At 35.8% G+C, this 27,511-nt stretch overlaps 1 protein-coding gene across 1 annotated transcript in view; it reads left to right on the top strand.

The window, feature by feature from the left end:
• The first annotated feature begins 12,054 nt into the window (after window positions 1-12,054).
• The window catches only part of LOC148948596 (opsin, ultraviolet-sensitive-like), a 57,721-nt gene continuing 42,264 nt past the window's right edge, over window positions 12,055-27,511 (top strand). Inside the window, exons 1-3 of the mRNA XM_089094490.1 lie at window positions 12,055-12,985; window positions 14,691-14,870; window positions 21,168-21,383. Coding sequence (XP_088950616.1) covers window positions 12,954-12,985; window positions 14,691-14,870; window positions 21,168-21,383 — 428 coding nt within the window. The 5' untranslated portion in view covers window positions 12,055-12,953. The remainder of the gene's footprint in view (window positions 12,986-14,690; window positions 14,871-21,167; window positions 21,384-27,511) is intronic.

The following is a 27,511-nucleotide window of genomic DNA, read 5'->3' on the forward strand; positions in this document are numbered from 1 at the left end:
GTGAAAAGATCTAATGTCGCTTATGTTTTTACGTTCTCTGGAGCACTCGCACCTCGGTCCGGGTTTTTATAATGGGTGAGATAGGGAAAGATCATACTGCCTATAATTTATATGCTGTAGGTGTGAGCAAGTGTCTCGAAATTCATCATAAATAGTCAGTTACTGAGTTGCTGATCAATGGTTCCCATTGTCAAGTAGCATATATTCCGGTTTTATTCCTTGAGCTAAATAACTTTTTTTGAAGGTTTTGATTGACTTAATCACGAATCTAGGATTTATTTATATTTAAGTCAATATTAGTTTACAAAATCCTCTAATAAAACTAATTTGGTGCCTTTAAAAAAAGGCTTCTTTGACCGATCTATTATGCATGTTTCCTATATTAAATCTTTATTTAGTTGGCATCTAAACGACTTGGAGGTAGGGGGTATCACCATTTGGTTATCAAAGTTAATCAAGTTAGTTATATTTTTGGTTAATTTTTTTCATAATTAGGGATCAAATAAAGGTGTTTCTTATCGGGTGTGTACTGCTTTCCGCATATATTTGGAGTCAGGGGAAGTCCTATCGATGATTTTATAAAGTCCTATAGCCTTTGAACTACTTTTTCAAAGTCTTTTTGAATTTAATCACTTACTATAAACCATAAGCAAGAAATCCCATATTAAAACTGCAGGCACTCAATCTGTTATTTCAGGAATAGAGCTTGATGACTTTGTTCCAAGCAAAACTCAATGAACGAAGTGGCCCAGCCCCACCAACCGCATTATCTTGAAAGGACAGGTTAGCATGCTTGTCCATTCCCTTCATATGGAGAAAACCCACTAAAGTATAGTAATTCAACAATATAGACTGCAAGATTGTAAGGGAAATGCTCGACCTTAGAGATAGGGGCGGGAGGTTGGCAATGTAGGACCTTGGAATAGAGCGGCACGGGTGAGGGTTTGTCAATGTGTCGCCATCAGGTGTTCTAATGCTGCGACGAGTTTATAGCAGTAAAAGTGCAAATAGGAAACTTCTGAGGTACAGAATAGACCATAATAAGAGACTACTTTTAAATTTAAGTATGAAGGACCATACTAAATACAAGAATATGTCAGTTCTGGTAATCTTGTTACTTATTTCCTTTCTCTCATTCTTTTTTTTGGCATATAATTGGCAATCTTCGAAGTGACACTGACAGGTTTTTGCATTAATTTAGAACCTTGACGATTTTTTTTGCAATCCTATTAAATATTCTGAAAAATTGTAGCTATAGTAGCAAAGTCATTTATGAAAAAAACATGCATACACACTATTAACAAAACATATTGTATTGGCGACGGTAGAATAGTCAGTAAGTAATGAGGTTTTTTTCAAATCTATTAGTATTATTGTTTGTATTGGTTCAAAAAATGATTTTATCTATACTGTTTTTGAATCTAAGGCTTTTTATTCAGCACTAACTCATTTGACGATTTATTAGACGGTGCTAAGATTAATTTTTGTTTTCTATGTAAAAAATTATAATTAAAAAAAAATGAAATGTATTATGGGAGGCAGAGTGTGTCCTAGGTGAGAGGTCAAAATCGATTTGTCAGAAAATCTTCGAAACAAAAAAAAGAAGGTGGACAATAAACCTTTCCACAAATCCAAATCCCTAATTGTGTCTGGTAGTGGCTATCTCGAAGAAAAAGTAAATGATAGAATTGTTTGAAATTTAGAAAAAAGAAATTTGATTCAGTTTATTTAAAAACAAACGCTAGTCCAGTTAATCGGCTTCTTTTTTAAGTTTCACACGAATGAATGTTTTTGTGTAAAACCTTACTATCTCCTTTTCAAAACGTTGACTCCTTCTTTCAAAACGTCGACCCAAAGGAATTTTGTGGGAAGGACTATCAAAAAATATGACAATCCTAAAATTTGTAGGCCTATTGCAGTTGTTTTGAGAAACTAGAAGACTTCGCTGTGAATTTGTTTTCTGATAATCATTTACAAGTTGTTAACGTCCCTATTTCACGATTGAAGGTTTCATCCTGTGATTGTAGCATACTCTTGAATATCAAATTCAATTGTGAACCAAATGTTGAGCACAGGACTAATTTCTCTTCCGTTGGTTTGAACGTAGCGATGGAAAAGAAACTGTTTTGTCACAGTTTTTATTGGTTATTTTGTGCAACTTCAAAGACTTTAAGCTAGATAAACCTTGGAACGAAGTATACTATTATTATAAAAGACCAATGACAAATATGGGTGTAAATAAAATTAGTTAATTAACGATTATTTGAAAGAAATCATGCTGTACGTGTAAAGGTTCATTCACAAAGATATTTTATTAATGTCGAGATTTAGCTAGTGTTAACTTGAGCCAATCAGAAAATTCTATGGAAAGAATTAGATGAAATTAGAAGTTAAACCCCAGTATCAGCAAAATATCATTGTAAATGGGCCTAAAAGTAGAATTTTCTTCTGTCTTTTCATCATATTGTCTTTATAAAAGGATAAAAGTTGTGAACAAGGAAGCTTGTGGATGGCTAGTCTTGGGGCTATAATCTCTATGGTTTTTTATAACACATTTTTAGGACAAATAAAACGGCAGTTGATTATTCGAATTAAAATACAGAAATACTCTGTCAATTTATTTTCAGCATGCAAAATACTTGATAACTTCAATTCAAAATCAACGGACTCGGTCGAGGCCGAACTTGCATTTTTTCGCAGTTTTTATTTGTCAAATCAGGATAGCAATCTATATTCAAAATACTGTCCATTCAAAACAAATTTGGATTAGAGGCATACTGTATGACTACCGGCTCTCCTGTATTTATTGCTTATATTCGCAGTTACATTAGATGTCTCACTTTATATTTATCCATATCTAAACGAATTATTTGCAGTCATGTAGCTCAAACTGCAGTTCTTCAAGAATTGCTAGGGAGTTGTTTTGGTTTCGGACGGCTGATGTCGCAGTCTGATGAATTTTCAAATGAACTTCGCATACTTTGGCCCACCTTACGGATTGCTTTCAGTAGAGTCAATGTTACTTCTAACCTGCTTCAGTGATAGATTTTCCTTGTATTTGAATAATATTTTCTTATGTAACTATATTATTGTGTTGGCGCAAATATCTCCGAACTTGCTTCTAAATGATTAGCAAAGACAGGAAATGGAACTAATGTGCCACTTAGATACCTTATTTTAAAAAGTAAGACTTCACCTTGGTGTCCTTCGCACAAATTTACAAGTCTCGAACAAGGGGCCTTTTTGCTTAATCGAAAGCCCTCGAAAAGGAACTTTCTATCCTTAATAAGGGGCTAAAATATATGGCTATTGTAATTAACTAGGGTATGAGGCTTTTTGGTTCCCTTGCTTGAATTGCGATTTGTATCTCTCAATATTGATTCTCTGCCCAGCTTTTTTAGTATTTCACTAATTTTCAAAATAGATCACATTCTATAATTGATGAGCAGACTTTAAGCTTTTAATTTGCTAGATTGTAGACGACACAGGTCCGAGTTGACACAATGATTCGACATTGAATGCATATATTCAAAACACATTTAAGCATTCCGCAGAACCTAACGTTTTGTATTAATTTCAACTATGTTGCCAGCAAAATATTGGTATTTCACGAATTAGTTCTCACTGTTGCCTGCATATTTCTAATATGTACAGGCTAGGATATTCCTCTCTTCCTTGACATTTGTCGTTGTGGTAAATGAGAAGAATTGTTCTTTACCAAGTCATCACATAGTGCATCTTTATTTCGAAGCCCCTATGATTTTTTGTTGGGTTTTTAGGCCAGAATGTTTGAAAAGGACACTGGAATTTTTTCCCCGGAAAGGGCAGTTCTTAAAAAATGTTTTAGTATACCTGCTTGGAAAACGCTACAAATATCCTCAAAGGAAATACCAATTAAGCAATATGGCATATTTGGGAACTCCCTATGGTGCTAACCGCTTTGATTGAAAACCCTTCCGACACAGGGACGTAAAATTTCATTATGTTTTCAACCAAAATTCATAGTAAAACCACGGATTCTCAAAAGCTCTGAATGGTGGCTAGTCCCCTGAGAGAATTCGCTAGTGGGTCTTTCGTCTTTGAGACTGTCATCCGATGCTGAGGCTCGCAAAATGATTTTAAGCATCGAATCCCTTTAGACTCGACATATCCAAACACAACAATAAAAGACAATAATATTTTGAAGGAGTCAATAAATCTAGAAGCTTTATTTGTCTTTACTTCGCTTTTTTTTTTTTTTTAAATCCAAGATTTGAAACAAAACAATTAAAGTCAACAAAAATATTTACTTTTGTCGCAAGTCTGCACTTACAGTTGTGAACAATGGTTTATGCTGCTGTTGAACAATTCTTGTTGGTAGGTGCTACTAGTATCAACTCCCTGTGGGATCCCCAGAAAAGACCTTTTATGCTAGGTGCAATGAATGTCGATGAATATTAGATCTGGTACCACTGCCTGCTTACCCGTAATGCGACCATGTACGAGAAGCACTCTAGAACCTTTCTGATTCGCTGTGATTTAATTTTTATTAATTTATTTATCTATATTAGAGAATTGGAAGTTTTGTTCTCTTAGCATATTGTTTTCAGTAGCCTAGCCAGTTGATATGCTTGAGTGATTATTTTTGGGTATTCGTACTAAAAGGTGTTTTTAAAAGTATCAAATCATCGAACTTGTTTTAAGTAAGCTTAAGCTCTTTTGATCTATTATTGTGAGCTAATTTTTTTAATAAAATTTAATTATGCTTTCTTTTGGATTGAAATTTGTGCAAATGGATGGCACCCTCAAGCAAGAGCTTGTGTATATATTTATATATATATATATATATATATATATATATATATATATATATATATATATATATATATATATATATATATATATATATATATATATATAATGTTACCGTGAATGTTCGCAAATTGGTGAGTGTCGATATTCACTGGTGAATGTCCGAAATACCTCCTTTTTTTTTCTTGGATTTAGTCAGCGTTGCCAGTCAACTTTTCCAATTTAATGCAAGGTTTGATGATGACAGTTTAGAATAGATTAGGTTTGGTTAGGTGAGGTTATGTTGGGTTATGTTAGGTTTTTAATCCATTTCTGATATTTAGAACCAAATTTAACCTAAACTAACATTATCTAGCCTAACTTTTACCATCATGGCTTGCATAAGACTGAAAAAGCTGACTCGCAAAACTACCTTAATTCATGCTGAGAAAAAGGAATTTCAAATATTCGCCGGTGAATGTCGACATTAACCAGATTTCGGACATTCACGGTAACACATAGAATCATTTTTAGCCTAATTTAAACTAACATTTAGCCTAATCTAAACTAACATAATCTAACCTAACATGACTTTGTAACTTTTACCATCATGGCTTGCATAAGACTGAAAAAGCTGGCTCGCAAAGCTAATTGAATCCAAGCAGAGAAAAGGAATTTCAAATATTCGCCGGTGAATGTCGACATTACCCAGATTTCGGACATTCACGGTAACATACGTATATATATATATATATATATATATATATATATATATATATATATATATATATATATATATATATATATATATATAATTTTCGTAAGCATATACAAAAAATAATAGTAATGCCTAACTTGAAACGAATATAAATGACCACAAATAACAGTTGAGCAACCGTTTTTTTTTAAGGCTGAACTGTCATTTGCATTTTTACTAAAGCAATATATACTCTGGATAGTGTGTTTTGCTAGTGTTTTTGTGATACTTAAAAAATTAAAATACTAATTTAGTTTCCAGGGGAAGAATATCTTTAAAAATTAAATCACTGATTGTTTGTAAGAATCTGTGCATTTGTGAAAATTGAATATTTCACCTATGGAATTTTTTTGAAGCAATCTGTTTGTTTTCCAGTGAAACTCAAATGAAATTCTAGGGGGGAGTGCCTAAACTTGTAGTTCTTGCTAAGTTGAAAGTTTAATTTTATTGTTGTTTTTTTCGTTTTAGCTTTAACTTGTCCTATGACTATTTCTGCTTGTTTAATGTTTTAATATCCAACAGTATTTATGATTTTATATAAACACATATTTGTGGAATAGTTACCTAATTTGCTTTGACTTTTGACTATGCTACAATATAAGGGTCAGATTTGTAGTCATTTGTGACTTGAAAATCGTTTGAACACTAGTTTTGGTGGAAATCAAACACCGTTTATGAAATATCCTTTTAGATGGTTTATATTGAGGATGACACCAATTAGTTATTTTTAATCTTAGGGAATCAGAATCAATATTGGTAAGCTGTTCAGATCATTGTCGGTGGATAGAAAATAACGCCAATTGGAATTCCAGCCACGCTGCGCATTGTGAATGCTAGTTGGTTCAGATTACTTAAACCGGGATTTACAGATTAGCTTTATATACTCTTTAATCTGTTTCAAAAGTTCTTCATTAACTTTCCCAAGTAGCGAAGTGGTCTGTTTTCAAGTGCTTTCTGCTAAGTAGGAAGTTACTTCTCATAGGAAGTCTTCATCGGGGGGGGGGGGTCGAATCGACTCAAAATTTTCAGCATGCCAAGATAACTGTTATGGTTAGAACCAAGTGTTCGGTTGGCGCAGTCAAAAGCCAATCATCTCTATATTAAGAGCTCAATAACTAAGCACTGTGATTGCGCTGGCATGTTGATTTAAATTGTAGGAAAGCTTAGGTTGTGTTTGCTTAGGTCTATGCTAATAGGAAGTGATGTGCAATGTATGTTTCCTATCGTTGAAAACCTCTGGGAAAAAAGTAGACTACCTTGATAATATTGACCTGTATGAAAGGAATATACAGATCATTTGCGATTCGGGATACAAATATAATTTTTGTTTTGCCCGTCTACCGTTATACAACGAATGTAGTGTCTTAAAAGCACCTCGTTACTGTTTCTGACCCAAGATTCTCGTATATTCTTCCTGATTAAAAAAAATTACCAGTCAAGTCCTGATTAGGCAGTTCGTGGTAACGAACTGTAAGTAAGGAGTGACGCAGGTCAATAGTAACCGAAACTCTTAAAAACAGAATTTTGGTATCAATAGATATATTCAAAGAATCAGCTTATTATACTGATTTTGAATATACAATATTCATAGTTTAGTGTTACCCATCAAAGGCTACGAGCCTGAGAAAATTCGCTATTTTCGAAAAAAGGGGATAGTATCCCCTAAAAGTCATAAAATCTTGATGGAAATCACACCATCAGATTTAGCGCTTCAGAGAAGCTCTATCCTACTGTAGAGGTTCCAAGTTCCTGTCTGCAAAAATGTGGAATTTTGTATTTTTGTTACCAGAAGAAAGATCACGGATGCGTGTTTATTTGTTTGTTTGTTTTTGGCTTTTCCCAGGGGTTATGGTATCGAACCAATGGTCCTAAAAAATTGCGAGGGGGCTCATTCGAACTGAAAATATAAGCTAGTGCCCTTTTTAAGTGACCAAAAAAATCGGACGGCAACTAAACCCCCTCCCACGCCCTTTTTTCCCAAAAATCGTCTGATCACGATTTTGAGATAGCCATTTTGTTCAGTATAGGCCTAGTTGAAAGGTACAATAACTTTGTCTTTGGAGATGACATGACACCCCAGAACCACCGGGGGAAGGACCGAAAGTTAAGAAATGTGCCCACTGTTTAAATATAGTATTTGTTATAGGGAAGTATACCGACATTTTTCAGGGGGGGGGGAGGAGATTTTCTGGGGATGGATTTTATATGGGGAGACTTTCCAAATGGGATAGAAGTTTCTGGGGGGTGAACTTTCTAGTGGAAATTTTACACGGGAGGATTTGCCAGAATCTGTCTGCGAAATTCGTTTATTTGTCTTACTTTCTCTGTGGTGATCCTCCATTTCACATGTGGAGATGCTTTTGGGAACTGTCCGGGGGAAATTTTCAGCGGAGTTTGATTTCTCAGGGGGATTTTTAAGCGGAGGTGGGGAGTTCCCACGGGAGAAATTTCTCATGGGCCAAGTATCACCAGGAGAAACTCACCATGGGGAAATTTCCTGCGGGAGAAACTTTCCATTGGAGGGGGGGGGGGTTCCGGGAAATATTTTCCACACAGGAGGGATTCAACCGTGACCTTAAAAAGGATCAGAAATTAAATAAAAACAAGTTTTTATTCAAATGAAAGAAGGCTAAGGAGTATTTTTCAGGTGGAATCGTAAGCGAAAAGTTTATGGGGTGGGGGAATTTCACCGAGAATGGAATCGTCCGGGGGTAATTTTCCGGCGGAAGAATTTTACCTGGGAGGAACTTCCTATGGAATATTTTTTTCGTGTAGGAGGATGTTCCACGGAGGGGTTGGATTTCCTGGGTCTAATTGAAAAACGATCAGAAATTAAATGAAAGAAGACAAGTTTTTTTCTACTGAAAGTAAGGAGCAACATTAAACCTTAAAACGAACAGAAATTATTCCGTGTATGAAGTGGACTGCCCCCTCACCAATACCCCGCTCTTTACGGTAAAGTTTGACCTTTTGTCTCAATTCTTTAAGAACGATTCCTGAAACACGAGAGCCGTATAATTAGAATCGGAACCTTTTAAAAGTTCTTAAAAAACTTTTGCGTGAAGAGAGGAGGGGACAGCCCCCTTAATATACGGAATAATTTCTGTTCGTTTTAAGTTTTGAGGTCACTCCTTACTTTCAATGGAAAAACCTTTTTTTTTTTTTTTTTTTTTTATAACTTCTAGGGGCCATGTTTCATGGTTGGCCAAGTTTCGTACGAGTTTTGGGAATTACGTAAAGCATAATCTAAGGACAGCAAAGAATCATTTTCGGTAACGAAGCTCGGGTACCCCCCCCCCACACACACACACTCAAACCTTGAATGTTTTGAAAATGGTCAAATTCATGGTATGTTAAGTGAATCTATGGCATGTCAAATATGCCGTAGGATATTGAAGGGATTGAACAAACATGGATTTTTTATTGTTCAATTCAATGGCAAAGACATTCTTAGAGACTACTGATTTGTTAAAACAGAAGGTTCGCCCATTACCAATGTAATGGTAATGCGCCTAAAACCACGCCTATCCTCCTGTGGTTTTTCTCTTTAGACTTGTCATTTAAAACACATGTCTCTGAAAAGGGTGTTGATGCACTTCTACCCACTGCGTTTACAATGAGATTTTCTTTTCATTATTCAGTTCAAACACAAGTTTTTTCATATGATAGAAGAAAAGTGACGCTTAAAATAAACTGCACGGAAATTATACAAATGCTATACATAAGGCCTGTCTACCCCTCCCCACCTTTCCACCCTTCATAATGAAGTTGAACTTTCCGTTCACTAGGAACTATATATATACTTAAAAGAGTGACCTCAGAAGACGAAAAATCCGCGGTTTTCTGTCAAAAAACAAATTTTTGTCTAATTCCGCCGCTTGTTCTTGCTGCTTTTTCGATTCTTGACACTTAGATATACCACTGTCAGACGTTTTTTTCTTGTTTCTTTTTTCCCTGAAAAAAAAGCTCGTATAAGTCCTATTTAAACCTGTACAGTACAAGTGTGTCGTCAGTATCCAGGATGGCAAATCTGAGCTTGTTTTAATCAAATGTTAGGCACATACTTATCTTTTAAGTAACACCTAGTATAATAGATATTTTTGCCATTTCTAAAATGCGAGTCAGTCAACGGCAAGGTTAGCTTTGATTCGCAAAAATTTTGCTAAGTATAGTGGTTGCGTTATAGGCAAAACAGGCTGTAACTTAGGACAACGCAAAAAAAAATCAAAGGAAAAATCTGGATTTATATTTTCAAGGTGTCAGATAAAAGCGAATAAAATAAAAGCTTTGTAGAAACAGACAAGGGCTCCAACGATATCATTGGACTCCAATGATACAAGTCAGGGGTAATCAAGTGTTCTAACTGTCCATCAGTTTCATCTACAAAGTAAGAAAGACTTGTATTTAATAGAATTTCGAAAGAAAAATGACAGTAAGTTGAAGAATGTAACAATAAATGTTTGTACAGTAGCTTATTCTAATTAAAGCTATTTTTCGGTTATGCTTTGCAAACATATATGCCCGAAGTCTGGCTAGTTTTGTATTATTTGATTAAATTATTAAGGGGATCTCTTATGCTAATGTTACCAATAAAAGCTGTAGAAATTGTTTATGCAGAGAAAGGCATCCATGAACTGAAAATCATTTTCCAAATATTTGGATATAAGGCTAGCATTTTTATTATTTATTTTTTTTACACTATCTAATGTCTAAAAATTCTTCCTGGTAATCGTATCAGCCTCCAATATTTGCGGTGGCTTTTCGCCCATTCATGCACCGTCAGTTTCAAAATATCTTCAAATCGTTTGTCCATGTCTAGTTGTGGATCGCTGAGGTCGCTTCTAAGTCTTTCAACATCCTCTGGGGCTAAATCATCTTCTATAGATGACTAGCAAAAGAGCCAGACATCAAAAATATAAAAATCGTAGGTTATACTCTCTTATGAGGATCGAGGAACCCACTGGCTATTGCTTGTTTATATTGATGATAATCTATTTCAGATAAGTTTCTACTTTAGCCAAAATTTTTCCTCCATAATTATGTTCTTTATCTAAAAGTTTGAAAAGATCTCCTTTTCTCGATTTCAGAAATAGTTGCAAATGGAAATTTTGACATCAAAGTTTTGCTGTTCCATGTTGACCACCTGGAAAGACGACCACCACAAGTGTGACGACCTAGGAAAAGCGACTTGTCATTAATACAAGCCAAAATGGCGTTGCCTTCTATCTACCTTTTTATTAGTTTTCCTCTCTCTTGTAACAGTTGTGTCTTGTAGCATAACGATTCTTGAATTTTTGCAGCTTAAATGTGTTTACTAATCAAAAAGATTCAACTTCGCATGATCAAAAACAAAACTGTTTAAAATACAAAACTTAAAGATGACCTAGAAAGAATGGTGACAAATCACTTGAAATCTCCTATATATAATCTTTTCAGGCTTCACAATGTTTGTCTTTTGTAAAAGAGAGTGCATAAACTAACAAACTAAGCTGCGGAAAGCTAATCCATTTATGAAAATTTCTACTAGTAATCTACTTATAAAATGAATTTGATTCTTTGATCCAATTTGCCAGTTTAAAAGACGGTGTAAAATCAGAATGAAGCCTATATTGTGCAATAAACTATAAACCCCGCAAGTTCCCGTGATGACATAACCAAACTTCGAATTAATATATAAGCTTTAACCACAGGATTTGAGTTTAGTCGGATCAGGATATAAGCCTTGTAAGTACATTCGTATTCTTCAATTTAGATATCTTGGAAGCTAGTTCAGGCGTTATGATATTAATCTGAGATTAAGCAAAGCTGAACTATACTGTAATTCTTAGCGTAGGAAGCATATATAGTTTTTAGTTTACTAGAAATTTTCTAGATTCTCGTTAATCAGTCGACCTTTCTTGATGTTGTTTATAATTGTAAATAGCAAACTGGATTGGGATTTAAAATTATGTTTAAAAAATGTTCTTATGGAGGGTAAAATCACAATTGAGTAAAATGTGTAGGCCAAAATTTTCCTAGGTGGAGGGGGGGCTGGGTGAAGCTCTCCTAGGACGGGTTTGAACAATCTTAATTTTCCCTCTATGTATTTAAGTATTTCCTATTTTGCCTATTTTAAGGATTACTAAAGAATTCTTTATTAGAACCCAACACTTACGTAGAAGCAATACAAAACTAATAGAAAAACGTGACATATCTTCAGATGGTGCATCAGACGACTTCGTTAAAATGCTCAACGTCGAAAGCTAGGTGTTCTTGAAGCACCATTTCTAGGCTTAGAAGGACGGTCAATTTTAGCTTGGTGTGCCTTTATAGAAACATCACCTCTTACTTAAGAATGATTTAGATGGCGTCGTTTTTCAATCTAAACACTGTAGTCTAAATAAAGCATGATTTTTCCCCTTCTTATCCGGATTTTTTTTTTCTTAAATTTTCTACCATATGTCAAATTATGATTTAACATAGATCACATAGACACCCCCACCCCCTAAATAAGCCTTATAAAACCTAGATCCACATTCGCAGTTGAATCCTAATTGAAACCTAATTTAATCCTGTTAATTGCTAGGAACTTCATGGTATTTTTTGTGGGCCTAATTTTGCAGCTCACTTGACTTACCACTCAGATTGAAAAAGAGAAAATTCTAAGGATTTGACTGGTGGTTGCTATTGGGAAAGTTCCCACTTAGCCTCCTTCAAACAGATGGATTATCAATCAATTGATTGATTGATCCATGGGCCATAATAAATGTTGATGGTGCTTTAATATAAAGGAACCTAAGTTGCCACTTCCCCAATAGTAATCACCGGTCTAATCCAGTCTAATCATTATCATTTTTCACCTGCATGGTAGATGATAAAAATTGCAGTACCATGGGTAATATGTTCAACATCAAGTCTATCTTGCACCATAAAGTCAACTCTACTTCATATTGGATTAGTATTCGAAAACAACCAACTCGTAATGGCGCATATCTAAATCGTTCTCTCTTTACGAATGAAAAGATGCTGATGCTCTGTAGATGTAAATTAGACAGTTTCCAGGCATTGAGGAAGAATGGTATCCCAAGAATGAAAATGTTAGCTTTGGTGTCTGCTACCTAACGGAGCAACACCAGTGAATACCATCTTTTATTTAGGCCCTTAAAATTTGTTTATTTAGTTGTCAATCTAGCTGGTTCCATTAAGGGAAAACTCATCTGAGGTTTTAGGATTTCAGAAAACAACGAATGAAAATGTTAGCTTTGGTGTCTGCTACCTAACGGAGCAACGCCAGTGAATACCATCTTTTATTTAGGCCCTTAAAATTGGTTTATTTAGTTGTCAATCTAGCTGGTTCCATTAAGGGAAAACTCATCTGAGGTTTTACGATTTCAGGAAACAACTATTGTATAATAGCTTCTGGTAACAATCAAGACCGACCAAAAAAATGTCCAACGATTCAGCTTTTGACTATTTCAGGTTAGTTGGTTTTTCCTTATATTGCATACCATCTCTTAAAATTTTACAATCCTATAAGGGTTTTAAATTATCAAACCACTTGTTTTTAGCAGTTTTAATAAAGGAAAAGACCAAGTTAACTCTTTTTTCTTTTTTACTATTTAACTTATTTTGTTCTTTTCTAAGTTTTTGTCTTTCATTTTCTTTTTATTTTTGGTTACCATAAACATTTTAATGCTCTATATTCTGGCTTTTATGTTGCTCCTTTATATTTGATTATTAATACATCATGAATATCTGCCGTAAGATCCAGCGCGTTGAGCAGAATTTCAAAATCCTCAAAGATTGGATTTTCAAAAATCGGACTGTCTTTTAATCATGAGAAAAACGAAGTTGTCCTTTTCAATTGGTGAAGCCCCTCTACTTCTCTCCTAAATATGGACGGTTCTCTTACCAAACCTGCAGACCATATTACACACTAGGGCCTTCCAATTGTCGCATCTATTGACCACACACGTCGTTTGCTGATATCTGACGTTGAGCGTAAAATTAGTATTTTTTACGGTGGAATCGTAAAAAGCAAACTACGCTTTAACCGCTACCTTCTAGCATCCATCTACAACGCCACAACCCTTCCACATCTGGTTTACATTGCTCCTTTCTGGAAGTTCTTTTACAGTTACAGATAAAAAGCACCTACGATTAATCTTCTTCAGATTTGCTAAATATATTTTACATTTGCCTTCTTGAACAAGAAACCATAAAATTATCCATTTGTATAAGCTTGCAGTCCCAAATATTAGTATTAATAAATCTCTATCCCGTTTTGAAAGAAATTTTCATCATCCTTGGTCGTCAATTTGTTCGCAATAGTTTGTTCGTATTAATGTAATGTATGTAATGAAGAGTTTTTTTGGTTTTTTTTTGTCATATATTTGAATTTTCGATATGGGTGTGTGTCCTTTTTTTTCTTCTATTTTCTTTTTGTTTTCTTTTGTGATTACACCGTCTGTTGTACCTTTTTTTGACGGGCAATAAATGAATAACAATAATAATAATGACTGAAACCATCTTTTTCAAAAATCTTTCTTAAGTGAGCTACATATAGTTTAAATAAATATAGTTGGAACATGCGCGTTTTGTTTTTGCAAAATATAATATTTTTTCCAGTGTTCCAGTTTTTCTAGTGTTTTGTTAGTGTTCAATATCCCGGTTCCTAACTTAACTCTACTCCGTTTGTCTAAGTATTATAAAAGTAAATTGCTGTTGAAAGGCCATATGCCAGGGACTTCTGTAGTTCCTTATGCTCTGTTGGATTCACTGCACTAAAAGAGCATAAATACGTGACTTCACTTCTTTTTATAATAGTTATAATTAAGATTATAGTGAATTAATTAAATATACAACACGTGTAAAACTTTTAAGCAAGATAGTGGAGAAATCTAGAAAAAAATATGCTTGCTAATACAAAGATGAATATAAATGGGAAGGCTGTGCGGGCTACGAAATTATTTCTACAATAAGCTTAAGGCTAACTTAAAATTATTTAAAACGAGACCAGTAAGCTAAAATGTTTGAAAACCTATCTTCAAAGCTGTCATTACTAATAATTTGGGAGACAGATCCTTCTTTCCAAGACCTCGCTGTGAATGATTGTCATTCTATAAATCGACTGATTGGTAAGTACGAAATTGTTATTTTTTCACTAGGCTTTTCCTAATTCCAGATATGAACGACAGCCCTTAGGATGGAATACTCCAGCCGACTACTTAGAGTATGTCCATCCCCATTGGAAACAATTTGATACGCCTAACCCGTTTCTTCATTACTTTCTTGGGATTCTTTATATATTTCTTGCAGCTGGATCCCTGATTGGAAATGGTGTCGTGATTTGGATCTTTGCAGCGTAAGTATTTTATTTTGGCAATAAAATAAAAAACTAAAAATTTCATTTTAGAGCCTCCTTGTTCTATTTTCTAGTTTCTATTTTATTGTGTGAATTAGCATATTAAAATCTAATCAGATTTTATCTGAAACTTGTAGTTTCAGATAAAATGCCTGGCGGATTAAGCCTCCTTGTTCTATTTTCTAGTTTCCATTCTATTGTGCAAATTAGCATATTAAAATCTGATCAGATTTTATCTGATACTTGTAGTTTTGCGGATTAGGCCTTCTTGTTCTATTTTCTAGTTTCTATTTTATAGTTCAAGTTATCATATTAAAATACAATAAGATTATATCTGACACTTGCACTTTTGCGGATTCATTTTTATACTTTTCCCTTTTTGAATGTTTCATAAAAAAAAATGAATGAAAAAAAAAACCGTAAAAAAACAACAAAGAGAGATAAAACTCAATGGAAAAACAACAAACGAGCCTGGGGTCAGTAGAGTGAAAAGGTGAAAGACTAAAACAACGCGGATATATCACCTGTATGTAAACTAGGTATATAAATTAAAAGTAAATTGATTTGGTGTTCTCATCGAAGTAACTCTAATAACTTCTTTTCCCTATGTGGATCAGTTGTGACAGTTGTACTTTATTAATATTGGTCGTGATGTTTTTTGTTTATATTTTCTTTTGTTTTGTTTTTTTGTCTTTGTTTCTTTTGTGCTGAAGACGCCTAGTTTATATACAGGTGAAATATCCGCGTTGTTTCAGTTTTTCATCTTTCCCAGTCTCGTTTGTTGTTTTTTCATTCGGTTTTATCTTTCTTTGTTGTTTTTTGTCATGGCTGGCCAGTTCGGCTTAAGAACTTTCATAAGAAAATAGTACTAAAAATGTTTGCTTGTACTGAACTAGGATACAAAGATGCGGAAGGAAACTTTTCTAGGCAATATAATTTCTTATAAAAAAAATTCCGAATTTCACAAATCAAAACTAATTTTCTAAAAATGGAATCTATGCCACGTGGGGAAAATTCCAATTGCATATTTAAATTTAATACGTTAAGCTCTATTAGAACCATATATTTTGAAAAAAAAAATATAAATTTGGGGTCCACTGTTATATTTATCTTATGAAGATGTGATATCTATTGTGTAGAAACCTAAGCCAAATCTGGCATTAAATTGCTAACAATTTGTCCTTATAATCGAAATTTTCTGTTTATTTCATAGGCAGTACAATAACGCTGCCTAAGTAAAGAGCAATATGGCTTCAATATATTATTTTTTTTCCTTTTGACCAGGCGATCTCATATGGAAAGGGGGTCACTTAGCTAAAGGCTCATTCGATTGGAAATTGAAAGGTCTAGATCCTTTTTCAGGGTCAGAAGTCATTAGAGAGCTACTGGTTCCTCTCCTTTGTCCTTTTTATTTATCCACTCTCTCCCCAACACCTAGAAACATCCGATAAAAATGTTGAGATATCCTTTTTATTCATAGTAGTCCAAGGGTCTAATAAATATCCCTCTATGGATGATATAACCCCGATAGCCTTTGCAACAAAGGCTTTGAAGTGTGTTATTTGTGACTTGTTTACTTGTAAGTCTTATTATTGTGTAGGGGGAATATTTGATCCTGGTTTTCGAAAAGACCAAAGGTATTAAGGTGAAACTCTCAGGGAATGTTGAGCTAAATTAAAAAAAAACATTAAAAATATTAAAAATATCTCTGGGATGGCTAAGGGTATTAAGTGGAAACTTCCAGGACATGTCGAAGGGAAACTGAACTAGATTAAAAGACATTATGATTATATGCATCCGGATTATCAAACGGGAGCATTTACAATATCTCAGGAACGGCTAAAGCTATGAAATTAAAACTTTCAGGGTACTTCAAACTGCGTGAAAATTGTGTATTGCAATTTGACTGAAAATAATGTAAGTTTTCAGACTATTTACTTGAATAATATCCCCTTACGCATTCCTCTTAAGTCCAAATGTAAGATTGTGCAGAGGTGAATTTCCAGAATTTTTATTTGGGTGGGGGGGGGGGACAAGAAGGGTTCATATTCGGATAGTCAATGGGCATGGGATTAACAATTTCTTATCCGCATTATTGGGGGGGGAATGCACCTATTAACTCCCCCCCACAAACGACTTCCCTAGGATTGTGATTTAAGTGTATTACAAAATGTTGTTAAAAATATAAAAAGCAAGCTAAAATATTAATTTTTAAAACCTGGAAAAAACTTTACAAATATTTCTGTAAAGGAATATTTCGTGCAAAAATAAAAATAATGTCAATTAAAAACGAACAAAAAATAATTTTTAAAAATACTTAAGAAACTAAACAAAGAAAACTTTTATTTTCTATTCAAATTATCGAATTTATATACAGATAAATATTGTCTTGTCACCTGTTTCATTTATTGGTTTTCAAAAGTTAAGAGAATTAACAAGCTGCTGCCCCAACTTTAGATGCCTCTGGGTCCTAGAAGTAGCAAGCTGCTATCCAAAGTCTTGATGTGGAACAGCAATTCGAGCATCGGATACCCGATTCTAGTGAGACAAATCTTACTATTGCTTTGCAAAGTTTAAAAGATATCAGATGGATCGAATGCTAACAAAGCCAAGGATAAAGTTGGCAAGACCCTTAGGCTGAGTTTCAGCGTTGCCAACGCGGTACAATTGTACCTTTTTTGGTACAATTTAGAGGTCCTGGTACAATGCGGTACATTCGCAAATTTTTTGTACAATCCAAATTTTAAAGTCGTTCGCATCTCGTGAATGACGTTATTGGCGAAGTTGGTTTTGAATATCTGTATGAAATCGTCAAAAATCCGAAATTCCCGATGATAGTTGATGAAAGCACAGACTTAAGTAACAAAAAGAGCCTGATTATAGTTGTTCAACATCTCGAACTGAATTCTGCTGATCGAAAAGACTGCTTTCCTACAAACTCCTTTATGAAACCTCTAGAAGTTCAGCAGTGAATAGCTGAAGATATTTACCCGGCCAAAGTTAAGCCACTTTTTCAAGAAATTGGAGTTCCAAAGGCAAACCTAATAGGATTTGCCTCAGACAATGCATCGGTTATGATGGGGGAGCAAGGTGGTGTGCAGGTGAAGCTGTCAGAAGACTGCCCAATTTTTTTTTATTTGGTTTCTCATGCCATTCCATTCACCTATATGTTAGTGCGGCCGGCAAACAATTGCCAAAAGAAGTTGAAGATTTTTGTAAGGATGTATATGTCTATATTTATCGCAGCCCAAAACGGGCCAGTGAGATTTTAGGATTGTAAAAGTTTATGGAATCGAAAGAACATCGACATTTTAGACATATTACATCTTGATGGTTGTCTAAATAAGTTGTTGTAACTCAATATTTGGAGGAATAGGATTGCTCGACTTTATTCTTCCTTACGGAGAGTCTTAAAGAAGCCAAAAAGGCGGGGAAGGCCAGTGCCATGTTACAAAATCTGCTGTCAGCGGTTTTCAATGCCTACTTTGCCTTCCTGGTGTATATTTTGAAGTATATCGAAGACCTAAACAAGCAATTTCAGGCAGAGAACACCCAGATTCATCTTGTCTAAAATCTTTTCTGAAGTGTGCAAGACAATAGCATCCCACTTTTTGTTTCCTAGTTACACCAAAGAAAGTGATTCCCGCCTCATAAACCCGTAAGACACTAACCTCTACGTCGATGTCAAGGACGTGGATTGCGGGGGTCGAGTGGAAGTGATTTTCACCAAAGAAAAGGTATTTGTATCTGGTGCGGTTGAGTTTAACAGAGTGTAGGAAATTTTTGATCTTGCTCTGTGATGAGATAAGAAAGCGTTTTTTCCACTCCAGAAATTCATCGGTACGAAAATTCGATAGGGTTCATCCACGCTATGCTATGGGAGAAGAGTGTAATCAGCCAAACCTGGCACCGCTTCTGGCTCAGTTTCCAAATTTACTGAGTGACAATGACCTGGAAGATATCATCCAAGAGTGGAAGAGATTAGCCTTTTCCTTTGAGCTTGGTACTTCGATTGACTCATATCGAGCCGTGTTTTGGACTCGGCTTTAAAGGCAAAAAGATGATAATGGGTCAAAGCGTTTTCCTCTGTTCGGGCATTTCACTTTAAGCCTTCTTGTTCTCTCACACACTTCTGCTGCTACTGCGTGAACTTTCTCAGCTGTCAATCTGAACAAAACCAGCATTAGAAATCGTCTCGGTTTCACCACCTTGAACGGGCTTCTCAGTGCAAAACGGATTGAAAACCACCCTTGAAAATGGTTATGTATCCAAAGTGAAAAAACTGTGGAAGGGGATATGAAAAAGCTGGGCTACAAGAAGAAACAGCAGAATAAAATGACCAACTAGCCCAAATGTTCTTTTTTTTGGAAGTTACAGTTTTATTACCTTTGTACGGTTTAACCTGATTTCTTGTGCAATATAGTCAAAATACTTCTGTTAAACTAATTTAGTCCTGATTAGTAGTATCAACCATGACTTATGTAGGATGACCAGTGAATTATGGGGTCAACGCGTAACGCCGGTGGGTAGCCTAGTCCGTGGACCCATGGGAATCTGTGGTGTTAGCCATTTTCATGGCGTGATTGCTGATATGTTTTGTTTGTAGCTTCTGGTGCTCATTACTTATCCTATAGGTGGATTATAAGTTATTGACACTATGTTAGTGGCCTTCTTAATTTATCGATTATTCGCCTTAATGCCCAAAATTTTGATAGAAAGGATTAACCCCAACAATCAGCTTTGAGAATGCTTTCAGAATTTTTTTCTGAAACCTTATTCTAACATGCTTTAAGCGGTTTGGGACTGCTATTTTGTTAAGCTGAGGAATTCAATAGAAGCATTTTTCATATTTCAAGCTATTAGGTTGCTACTGCCTTGGGTTTATTTTTCCTGCTCTTGTCCTAGAACTTTTTCTTAGTTTTCAGCGAAATCAATTAAACATAAATGCCGGCGCGCGTTGAAAAGCGACGCGAGCGGCAAATTTTTAACTTACTGGTCAGATGGTACAGATTAATCTCTTGTGGTACAACTTTGGTTGGAAAACTGGTACAGTTTATCTCAAAGCGTTAGCAACGCTGCTGAGTTGGTTCTTCCTAATATTCAAAATGCAATATCAAAAAGCTTCTGATTTTCATCAGCAAAAGCATTAAGATTTCTTCCATTGTTCAATACTGTAATGGAGAACAGAAAATGACAATTTATGTTCAAAAATAGTAAATTGTTGGATTTAACTATTATGCACAAAGTGATTAGCAATCCTTTTGAATATGTTAAATGATAGTAGCCATTACACTTTCCGCAGGAAACACCTGGTGTCATTTAAAATTTGAATTGGAGGCCCCCCACATAGAAAGGGGAACGGGGGCTCGCCCAAAATGTTTGGTTTTTTAAGGAATTTGAAACTCAGGAAAGCGGATATTTTTTTCATCAGCTGTTGTTTTTAACATAAGTTCTTGGACAAGCTATTTGGGAAGAGCTTGGTCCAGCTTGAAAAGAAAATTTCCCAATTGAATATCTCCTTTGACTGTGAAAGAATGCACCAGTACAGCAGCTGGGAGGAGGGGGGTGGTAGTCGATTTTTGTGTACTTCGGAGCATTGTGCGTATTTGGATTAGTTAAACTTTGACGTTAGAAAGAGTTCCATATTAGATGCCGAATACGTTTTTTGGAACGGACGTTACGGTGGTTGTATCATTATCGGAAATACTGACATTATAGGCTTCAATATTGTTTAAGTTGTTTAATTTTTTGCCTTCTGATTTGACAATGTTGTGAATATTTTTTAAGCGTTTTACCAAGCATAAAATTGATTGCATATTGTAAAATTTTATCGATCTCGTCAGGACTGAATTTACTAATCAGGAAATTCAAGGTTATCCGACTTTGTTTTAATAGTAGCCAACTATTGGCGGCGGATTTATGCAGAGCATTTTTATGCTTTCATCAATTTTAGATTGCATATTAATTATGTAGATTTGCATTGTTTTTACTGTATTATTATGCAGTTTGTGATGGATTTTTAATGCATAGGGACTCAATGTTGAGGTGACAAAGACGGAAAAGTATTGAATGGTGGAAGTGTCAATCTAATGAATGTTAAAAACTTTTGGAGGTTCGAAGGGGCTAGAGGCCCGGATTCCCAAATTTTCTTTCGTCATTTTCCAAAATACGAATTCTGTTTCTCGGGACTAAATCTCAACACGACTCAAGCTTATTTTCCCATTAAGATAATTTCGTCGGCCGTTCTTATTCAATGACATAAGTGCTTTCATCGCATTGTTTTGCGTTTTTCTTTAGGTCCAAAAAACTTCGGACGCCGTCAAATTTATTCGTTATTAACCTAGCAATTTGTGACTTTATAATGATGTTGAAAACGCCAATTTTCATCCTGAACTCTTTCAATGAAGGACCAATTTGGGGAAAATTGGGCTGTGATATATATGGCTTCATGGGGGCTTATTCGGGAATTGGAGCAGCAATTACAAATGCAGCCATTTCTTTTGATCGATATCGGTAAGTATTCCTTTCAGAACTTAGTGAAAATTTAGGATTTTACCATAGAACTTTGCTCTTAATCTATCGCTGAACAGTATAGTAGAAGTTTGTCATTCTGTTTTTCATACACGACTATTTGGAAAGCTTAGTGTCTTTAGCTCATGCCAGGAGAGTAAAGTTAAACAGTGTTGCCATATAAAATAATTAACACAGAAAAAAATATATATAATTTAGCAAAAGTTAAAAGATAGAAAATCAGAAGTCTCAGAAGTACATGACTAACAAAGCTTGAAAATTTTCCCGAATAGCTTAGAATTTTAATAACTATGTACAAAATTAAGATTCAAACCACAAGCAAAATGAAATCAACATTCCTTAAGTAGCAATGAGATTTCAACAGCAATGAGATTTCAAAGCAGACTTTTCAAAGGTTGTCAGAGTCTGAAATAAGACGTTCTACAAGTCATTCTTTTTCCCTTTTTTGGTGTTTAAATAAAATATTAGCCTGTTGCTTCAGTTTAGCTAATATTCTTAATTGCGCAAAATCAAATCTTATTTAGCTAATGATCTTACAGCGCAAAATCAAATATTGAATAAAAACTAAGTGGGCTCTTTTTTTCAGAAGTTCAGTCTCTTTGAGGAATTTTGGTTAAGTATGAATATTATGTCGTAATTCCCACCGTTTGTTTTATCAGAGGCAATGCTATAGCGTTGCCTAGAGTAAATGACATGGCTTCAATGTTTTATTATTTTTTTCCCAGAGGCACCTCATATTGAAGGGGTGGTCGTATAAACTTTGGAGGGGGTTCTTTCGATTGGAAATCAGAAGTTCTAGTGCCTTTTTTAAGATTCAAAAGTGATCGGAGGGCAAATAGCCCCCTCCACGCCCTTTTCCCAAAATAGACCCAGTCAAAATTTTTAGATAGCTATTTTGTTCAAAATAGTTTAAAGGTCAAATAACTATGCGTGCAGGATTGAACCCCCTCCCCCAGCCCCCAGAGCAAGGACTGTAAGCTATGCAACTTGTTTATTTTTAACATAGAAGGCTTTTTATGGAAGGGGTGGTCGTAAAATCTTCAAAGAAGGCTCATTCGATTTATAATCGAAAGTATTAGTACCCTTCTTAAAAGTCAAGATTTATCGGAGGGAAACGAGGCCCCCCCCCCTTCCTTTTTCACCAAATGCTTTCGATTAAAATTTTGAGATAGTCATTCTGTTCAAAACAGTCTGTGGGTCAAATAACTATGGTCCCGGAATTGATTACCCCCCCCCCCTCCAGGGGCAAGGACTATAAGTTGTGCTAGTTGCCCATTGTAAACATTGGTCATATAAATTTAGATTAGAAATGGAAAATCTTAGTGCCCTTGTTAAGAGCCAAAAGTGACCAAAGGGCAACCAGCCCCCCCCCCTCCCCTGCCATTTTCCTCACATTCATCAGGTCAAAGTTTTGAGATAGCCATTTTGTTTAAAATAGTTCAAAAGGTCAAATAACTATGCCTCCAGGGGTGACACACCTCCCAGCCTCCGGCAATGGCTATAAGCTATGCAATTTGCCCATAGTTAACATAGGATTTTTATTGGAAAAGAAGGCATGTTTGACCATGGGTCTCCAAAAAGGATTAGGATATTAAGATGTAACTTTAAGGACATATTGAATGGGAAACCGAACATAACCAAAACACTATGTGCTTGCTGGTTATGAAAAGGAAATGTCAGCAAAATCTACAGCACGACTAGGGTATCAAGCTGAAATTTTCAAGGTATGTTGAAGAGACGTCGGAGAGAGATTCTAGGGCTACCAGCCTTCCCCTCCTTGGTCTTTTTTGTGCTCATCTTCTCAACACTGATCAAAGTTTTGTAGTTGTCATTTTGTTCAAACTAGTCAAAAGGTCTAATAGATATAATTCCAGGAATGTCATGCCCCCATAGCCCCGGGGCATGGATTGTAAATTATGCGGTTTTCTCATTGTTTACATGCAGGATTTATCATAGGCAGCGCAATAGCGCTGCCTAAGTAAAGAACGATGTGGGCACAATGTATTTTTTTCCAGACCAGGGCACTTCGTATCGAAGGTGTTGTCGTAGAAGCTCCGAAAAGGGCTCATTCGATTGGAAATTGGAATGGCTAGAGCCCTTTTTAATAGTCGAAAGCGATTGGAAGGCAAATAACACCCCTTCCACGCCCATTATTTCTCCAAACATATCCAATCAAAATTTTGAGATAACCATTTTTTTCAACACAGTTGAAAGTTCTGGAAAGCATATCTTTGAGCAGGACACTCCCCCCAGAGTCTTCGGAGTAAGGGTTATAAGTTATGCCCTCGGGGTATATAAGGTTTTTATATAAAGTTTTGTCGTAGAAGCTTGAAGAAGGGCTCATTTGATTGGAAATTGAAAGGGCTGTTGCCCTTTTTAATAGTCAAAAGTGATTGGAGGGCAACTAACCCCCCTCTCACGCCCATCATTTCCCCAAACACATACAATCAAAATTTTGAGATAGCTATTTTGTTCAACGTAGTTGAAATTTCTGGAAATTAGGTCTTTGAGGATGACACCCCCCCCCACAGCCCTCAGGGCAAGGGTTGTAAGTTATGCCCTGGGGGCCTATAAGGTTTTTATAGAAAGTGTTTTCGTAAAAACTGCAAAAAGGGCTCATTCGATTGGAAATTTAAAGGGCTAGTGGTCTTTTTAATAGTTGAAAATGATTGGAGGGCAACTAAACCCCGTCTCACACCCACCATTTCCCTAAACACATCCAATCAAAATTTTGAGATATAAATTTTGTTCAACGTAGTTGAAAGGTCCGGAAATTATGTCTTTGAGGATGAAACTCCCCCTACAGCCCTCGGGCAGGGGCGTCCTGAAGGGGAGGGTGGGGAGGGACGCGCCACCCCCTAAATTTCTTGGTATTCAGTAAAATTCGGTCAAATTTACGAAGATTGCCCCTCCAGTAAAATGAGCCTCGGGACACCCTGCCCTCAGGGCAAGGTTTGTAAGTTATGCCCTGGGGGTATATAAGGTTTTTATATAAAGCGCTGTCGTAAAACTTCAAAAAGGGCTCACTCAATTCGAAATTGAAAGGACTAGGGCCCTCTTTAATAGTTGAAGGTAGTTGGAGGGCAACTACCCCCCCCCCCTCCCACGCCCACTATTTCCCCAAACACATGCAATCAAAATTTTGAGATATTCATTTTGTTCACCGTAGTTAAAAATTCTAGAAATTAGGTCTTTTAGGATGATAACCCCCTCAGGGCAAGGTTGAAAGTTATACCCTGGGGGCATATAAGGTTCTTATGGAAAGTGTTGTCGTAGAAACTTCAAAAAAAGCTAATTTGATTGGAAATTGAAAGGGCTAGTGCCCTTTTAATAATCGAAAGGGATTGGAGAGCAACTAACCCCCCTCTTACGCCCACCATTTCCCCAAACACATTTTGAGATAGGCCTTTTCTTCAACGTAGTGGAAAGTTCTGGAATATTTTGAGGAAGACAAACCCCCCAAAGCCCTCAGGACTGTAAGATATTACCTGGGGGCATATAAGGTTTTTATAGAAAGCGTTTTCGTAGAGACTTCAAAAAGGGCTTCTTTCGATAAGAAATGCAAAGGGCTACTGTCCTTTTTGATAGTCGAAAGTGATTGAAGGGCAAACTAACTCACCTTTCAAGCCCACCACTTCGCCGCTCACATCCAGTCAAAATTTTGAGATAGCCATTTTGAGATAGCCACGTAGATGAAAGTTCTGGAAATTAGGTTTTTGAGGATGCCCTGGGGGCATATAAGGTTTTTTATAGAAAATGTTTCCGTAAAAACTTCAAAAAAGGCTCTTTCAATTGGAAATTGAAAGGGCTAGTGCCTTTTTTTAATGGCTAGTCGAAACTGATTGGAGGGCAACTACCCCACCCCCCTCTCACACCCACCATATTCCCAAACACATCCAATCAAAATTTTGAGATAGGCATTTTTTTTTAACGTAGTTGAAAGTTCTGGATATTATGTCTTTGAGGATGATACCCCCCCCACACCCCTCAGGGCAAGAGTTGTAAGTTATGCCCTGCGGGTATATAAGGTTTTTTATAGAGAGCGTTGTAATAGAAACTTCGAAAACTTCGAAACTTCGAAGGGGTAGTGCCCTTTTTGATAATCGAAAGTGATTGGAGGAAAACTGACACCCCTCCTACGCCCACCCTTTCCTGAAAAACATCCAATAAAAATTTTGAAATAGCCATTTTGTTCAACGTAGTTGAAAAGTCCGGGAATTAGTCTTTGAGGATGACACTTCCCCCACAGCCCTCAGCGCTAGGGTTGTAAGTTATGCCCTGGGGGCATATAAGGTTTTATAGAAAGTGTTGTTGTAGAAACTCAGAAAGGGCTCATTCGATTGGAAATTGAAAGCGTTAGTTACCTATTTAATAGTCAAAAGTGATTGGAGGGCAACTAACGCCCCTCTCAAGCCCGCCATTCCCCAAACACATCCAATCAAAATTTTGAGATAGATATTATGTTCAGCGTAGTTGAAAGTTCTGGAAATTTTCCGGCTTTTCCGGTCTTTTCCGGCGTTGTCGAAGAAACTTCAAAAAGGACTCATTCAATTGGGAATTGAGAGAGCTATTGCTCTTATTAATAGTCAAAAGTGATCGGAGGGCGAATGCCCCCCCATACCCATCATTTCCCCAAAAACTTCCGATCAACATTTTGATATAGCAAATTCGTTGAACGTAGTTGAAGGGTCAGAAAATTGCAGGTTCGGTTCGAACAACCCTCCACAGCTCCCAGAGCTAAGGTTGTTATTGATACCCTGGGGGCATATAATGTCTTCCAGAAAGTGTTTTCATAGAAACTTAAAAAAGGGCTCTTTCGACCAGAAATTGAGAGGGCTATTAGTATAGTCCAAGGTACTATTTTGCTTACGCCCCCGTACCAAACAGGTTTTTCTGGTAGGTAAACAGGTCATTACACTCTTTGCCAAGAGGAACGAGTATAACTTGATTGGTGATTAGGATTTGAATAAAAGGAATAGTTTTCATTACAAATCATATTATTAATAGAATTGGATTCAAAGATAATAGTTTTTATTTGCGAGTATATTAGTGGAGAAAAAAAAATGAGTGGTGCATTTACACTATTGGAGATTAATGATGGAATCGACAGCAGCAGCAGCAATGATATACGAGTACCTAATGTAGCTGTGGAAATAACTGCTGGCTGTAGACTATGTCTTGAATGGGACACTATGTATGCTAGATACGTGATATCATTAAGCAAATTTAAGCAGGAGGAGCAGCTGTGTTTTGCTGAAAAAGTAAATATTCTCCATATAAATAAACTTCGATCAGCATTAGATGTCCTATCGAAATATATTGATGAGAACAAAATGCATCAGTGAATATTATTATTGTAATTATTATCAATAAAAATGTTTCTAAATCTATGGTATTTTTTCTTTCTATAGTAGACTAGCGTATATTTTCTAGAGTAGAAAAAAGAAATTCTGTTTAGTCTGAAGTTGATCGTGAGAGAGTTAGGACTCTAAAAAATGGATAGATTCGAGAAAGATCGAATCAAGAGGAATCTAGTTCTTATGAAAAAACGTTTATTTCTAGACGATGATTTTCCAGAGTTGTCTATTCAAAGGAAAATATTTTATCGAGTAATGCTTGTCGATATAATGAAAACTGATTCTCCATCATTAAACTATTGTATGAAGCTTCTACATCGTGGTCCAAATGCATTTACACAATTTATTGATATATTGATCACGACACGACAAAATGATATTGTGTATATGATTTTAAACATTATTTTTTAGAAATTTAGGACTTTTTTTCATAAGAAAGATGGTGCTCAAGGATGATTTACTCCTCTCTCTCTCTCTCAGACAATTTTTTTTGTTGCTAGCTCAGTTTCATTGTGGTAGTGAGAGTGTCAACACATGACAAAATGTTCCATACATGTCCGTTATGTATGTACTCACTGGGCAGCTGGTCATACTTTGAGAATTGCACAATGATTGAGGAGTATGATGAAAAGTGTAGATTATGCAACCCGTGTAAATTGCATAGAGGATATGCTGTACAAATTAAAGGTTGTAGTTCCTGTCTTGAAGAGGTGTGTGACTCTCATCCTAGAGGTCACCTATGCTCCAATTGTC

This window comes from Artemia sp. Qi Xiang Cuo, chromosome 9 (assembly GCF_049724085.1).
Source record: "Artemia sp. Qi Xiang Cuo chromosome 9, ASM4972408v1, whole genome shotgun sequence".
NCBI classification, from domain to species: Eukaryota; Metazoa; Arthropoda; class Branchiopoda; order Anostraca; family Artemiidae; genus Artemia; species Artemia sp. Qi Xiang Cuo.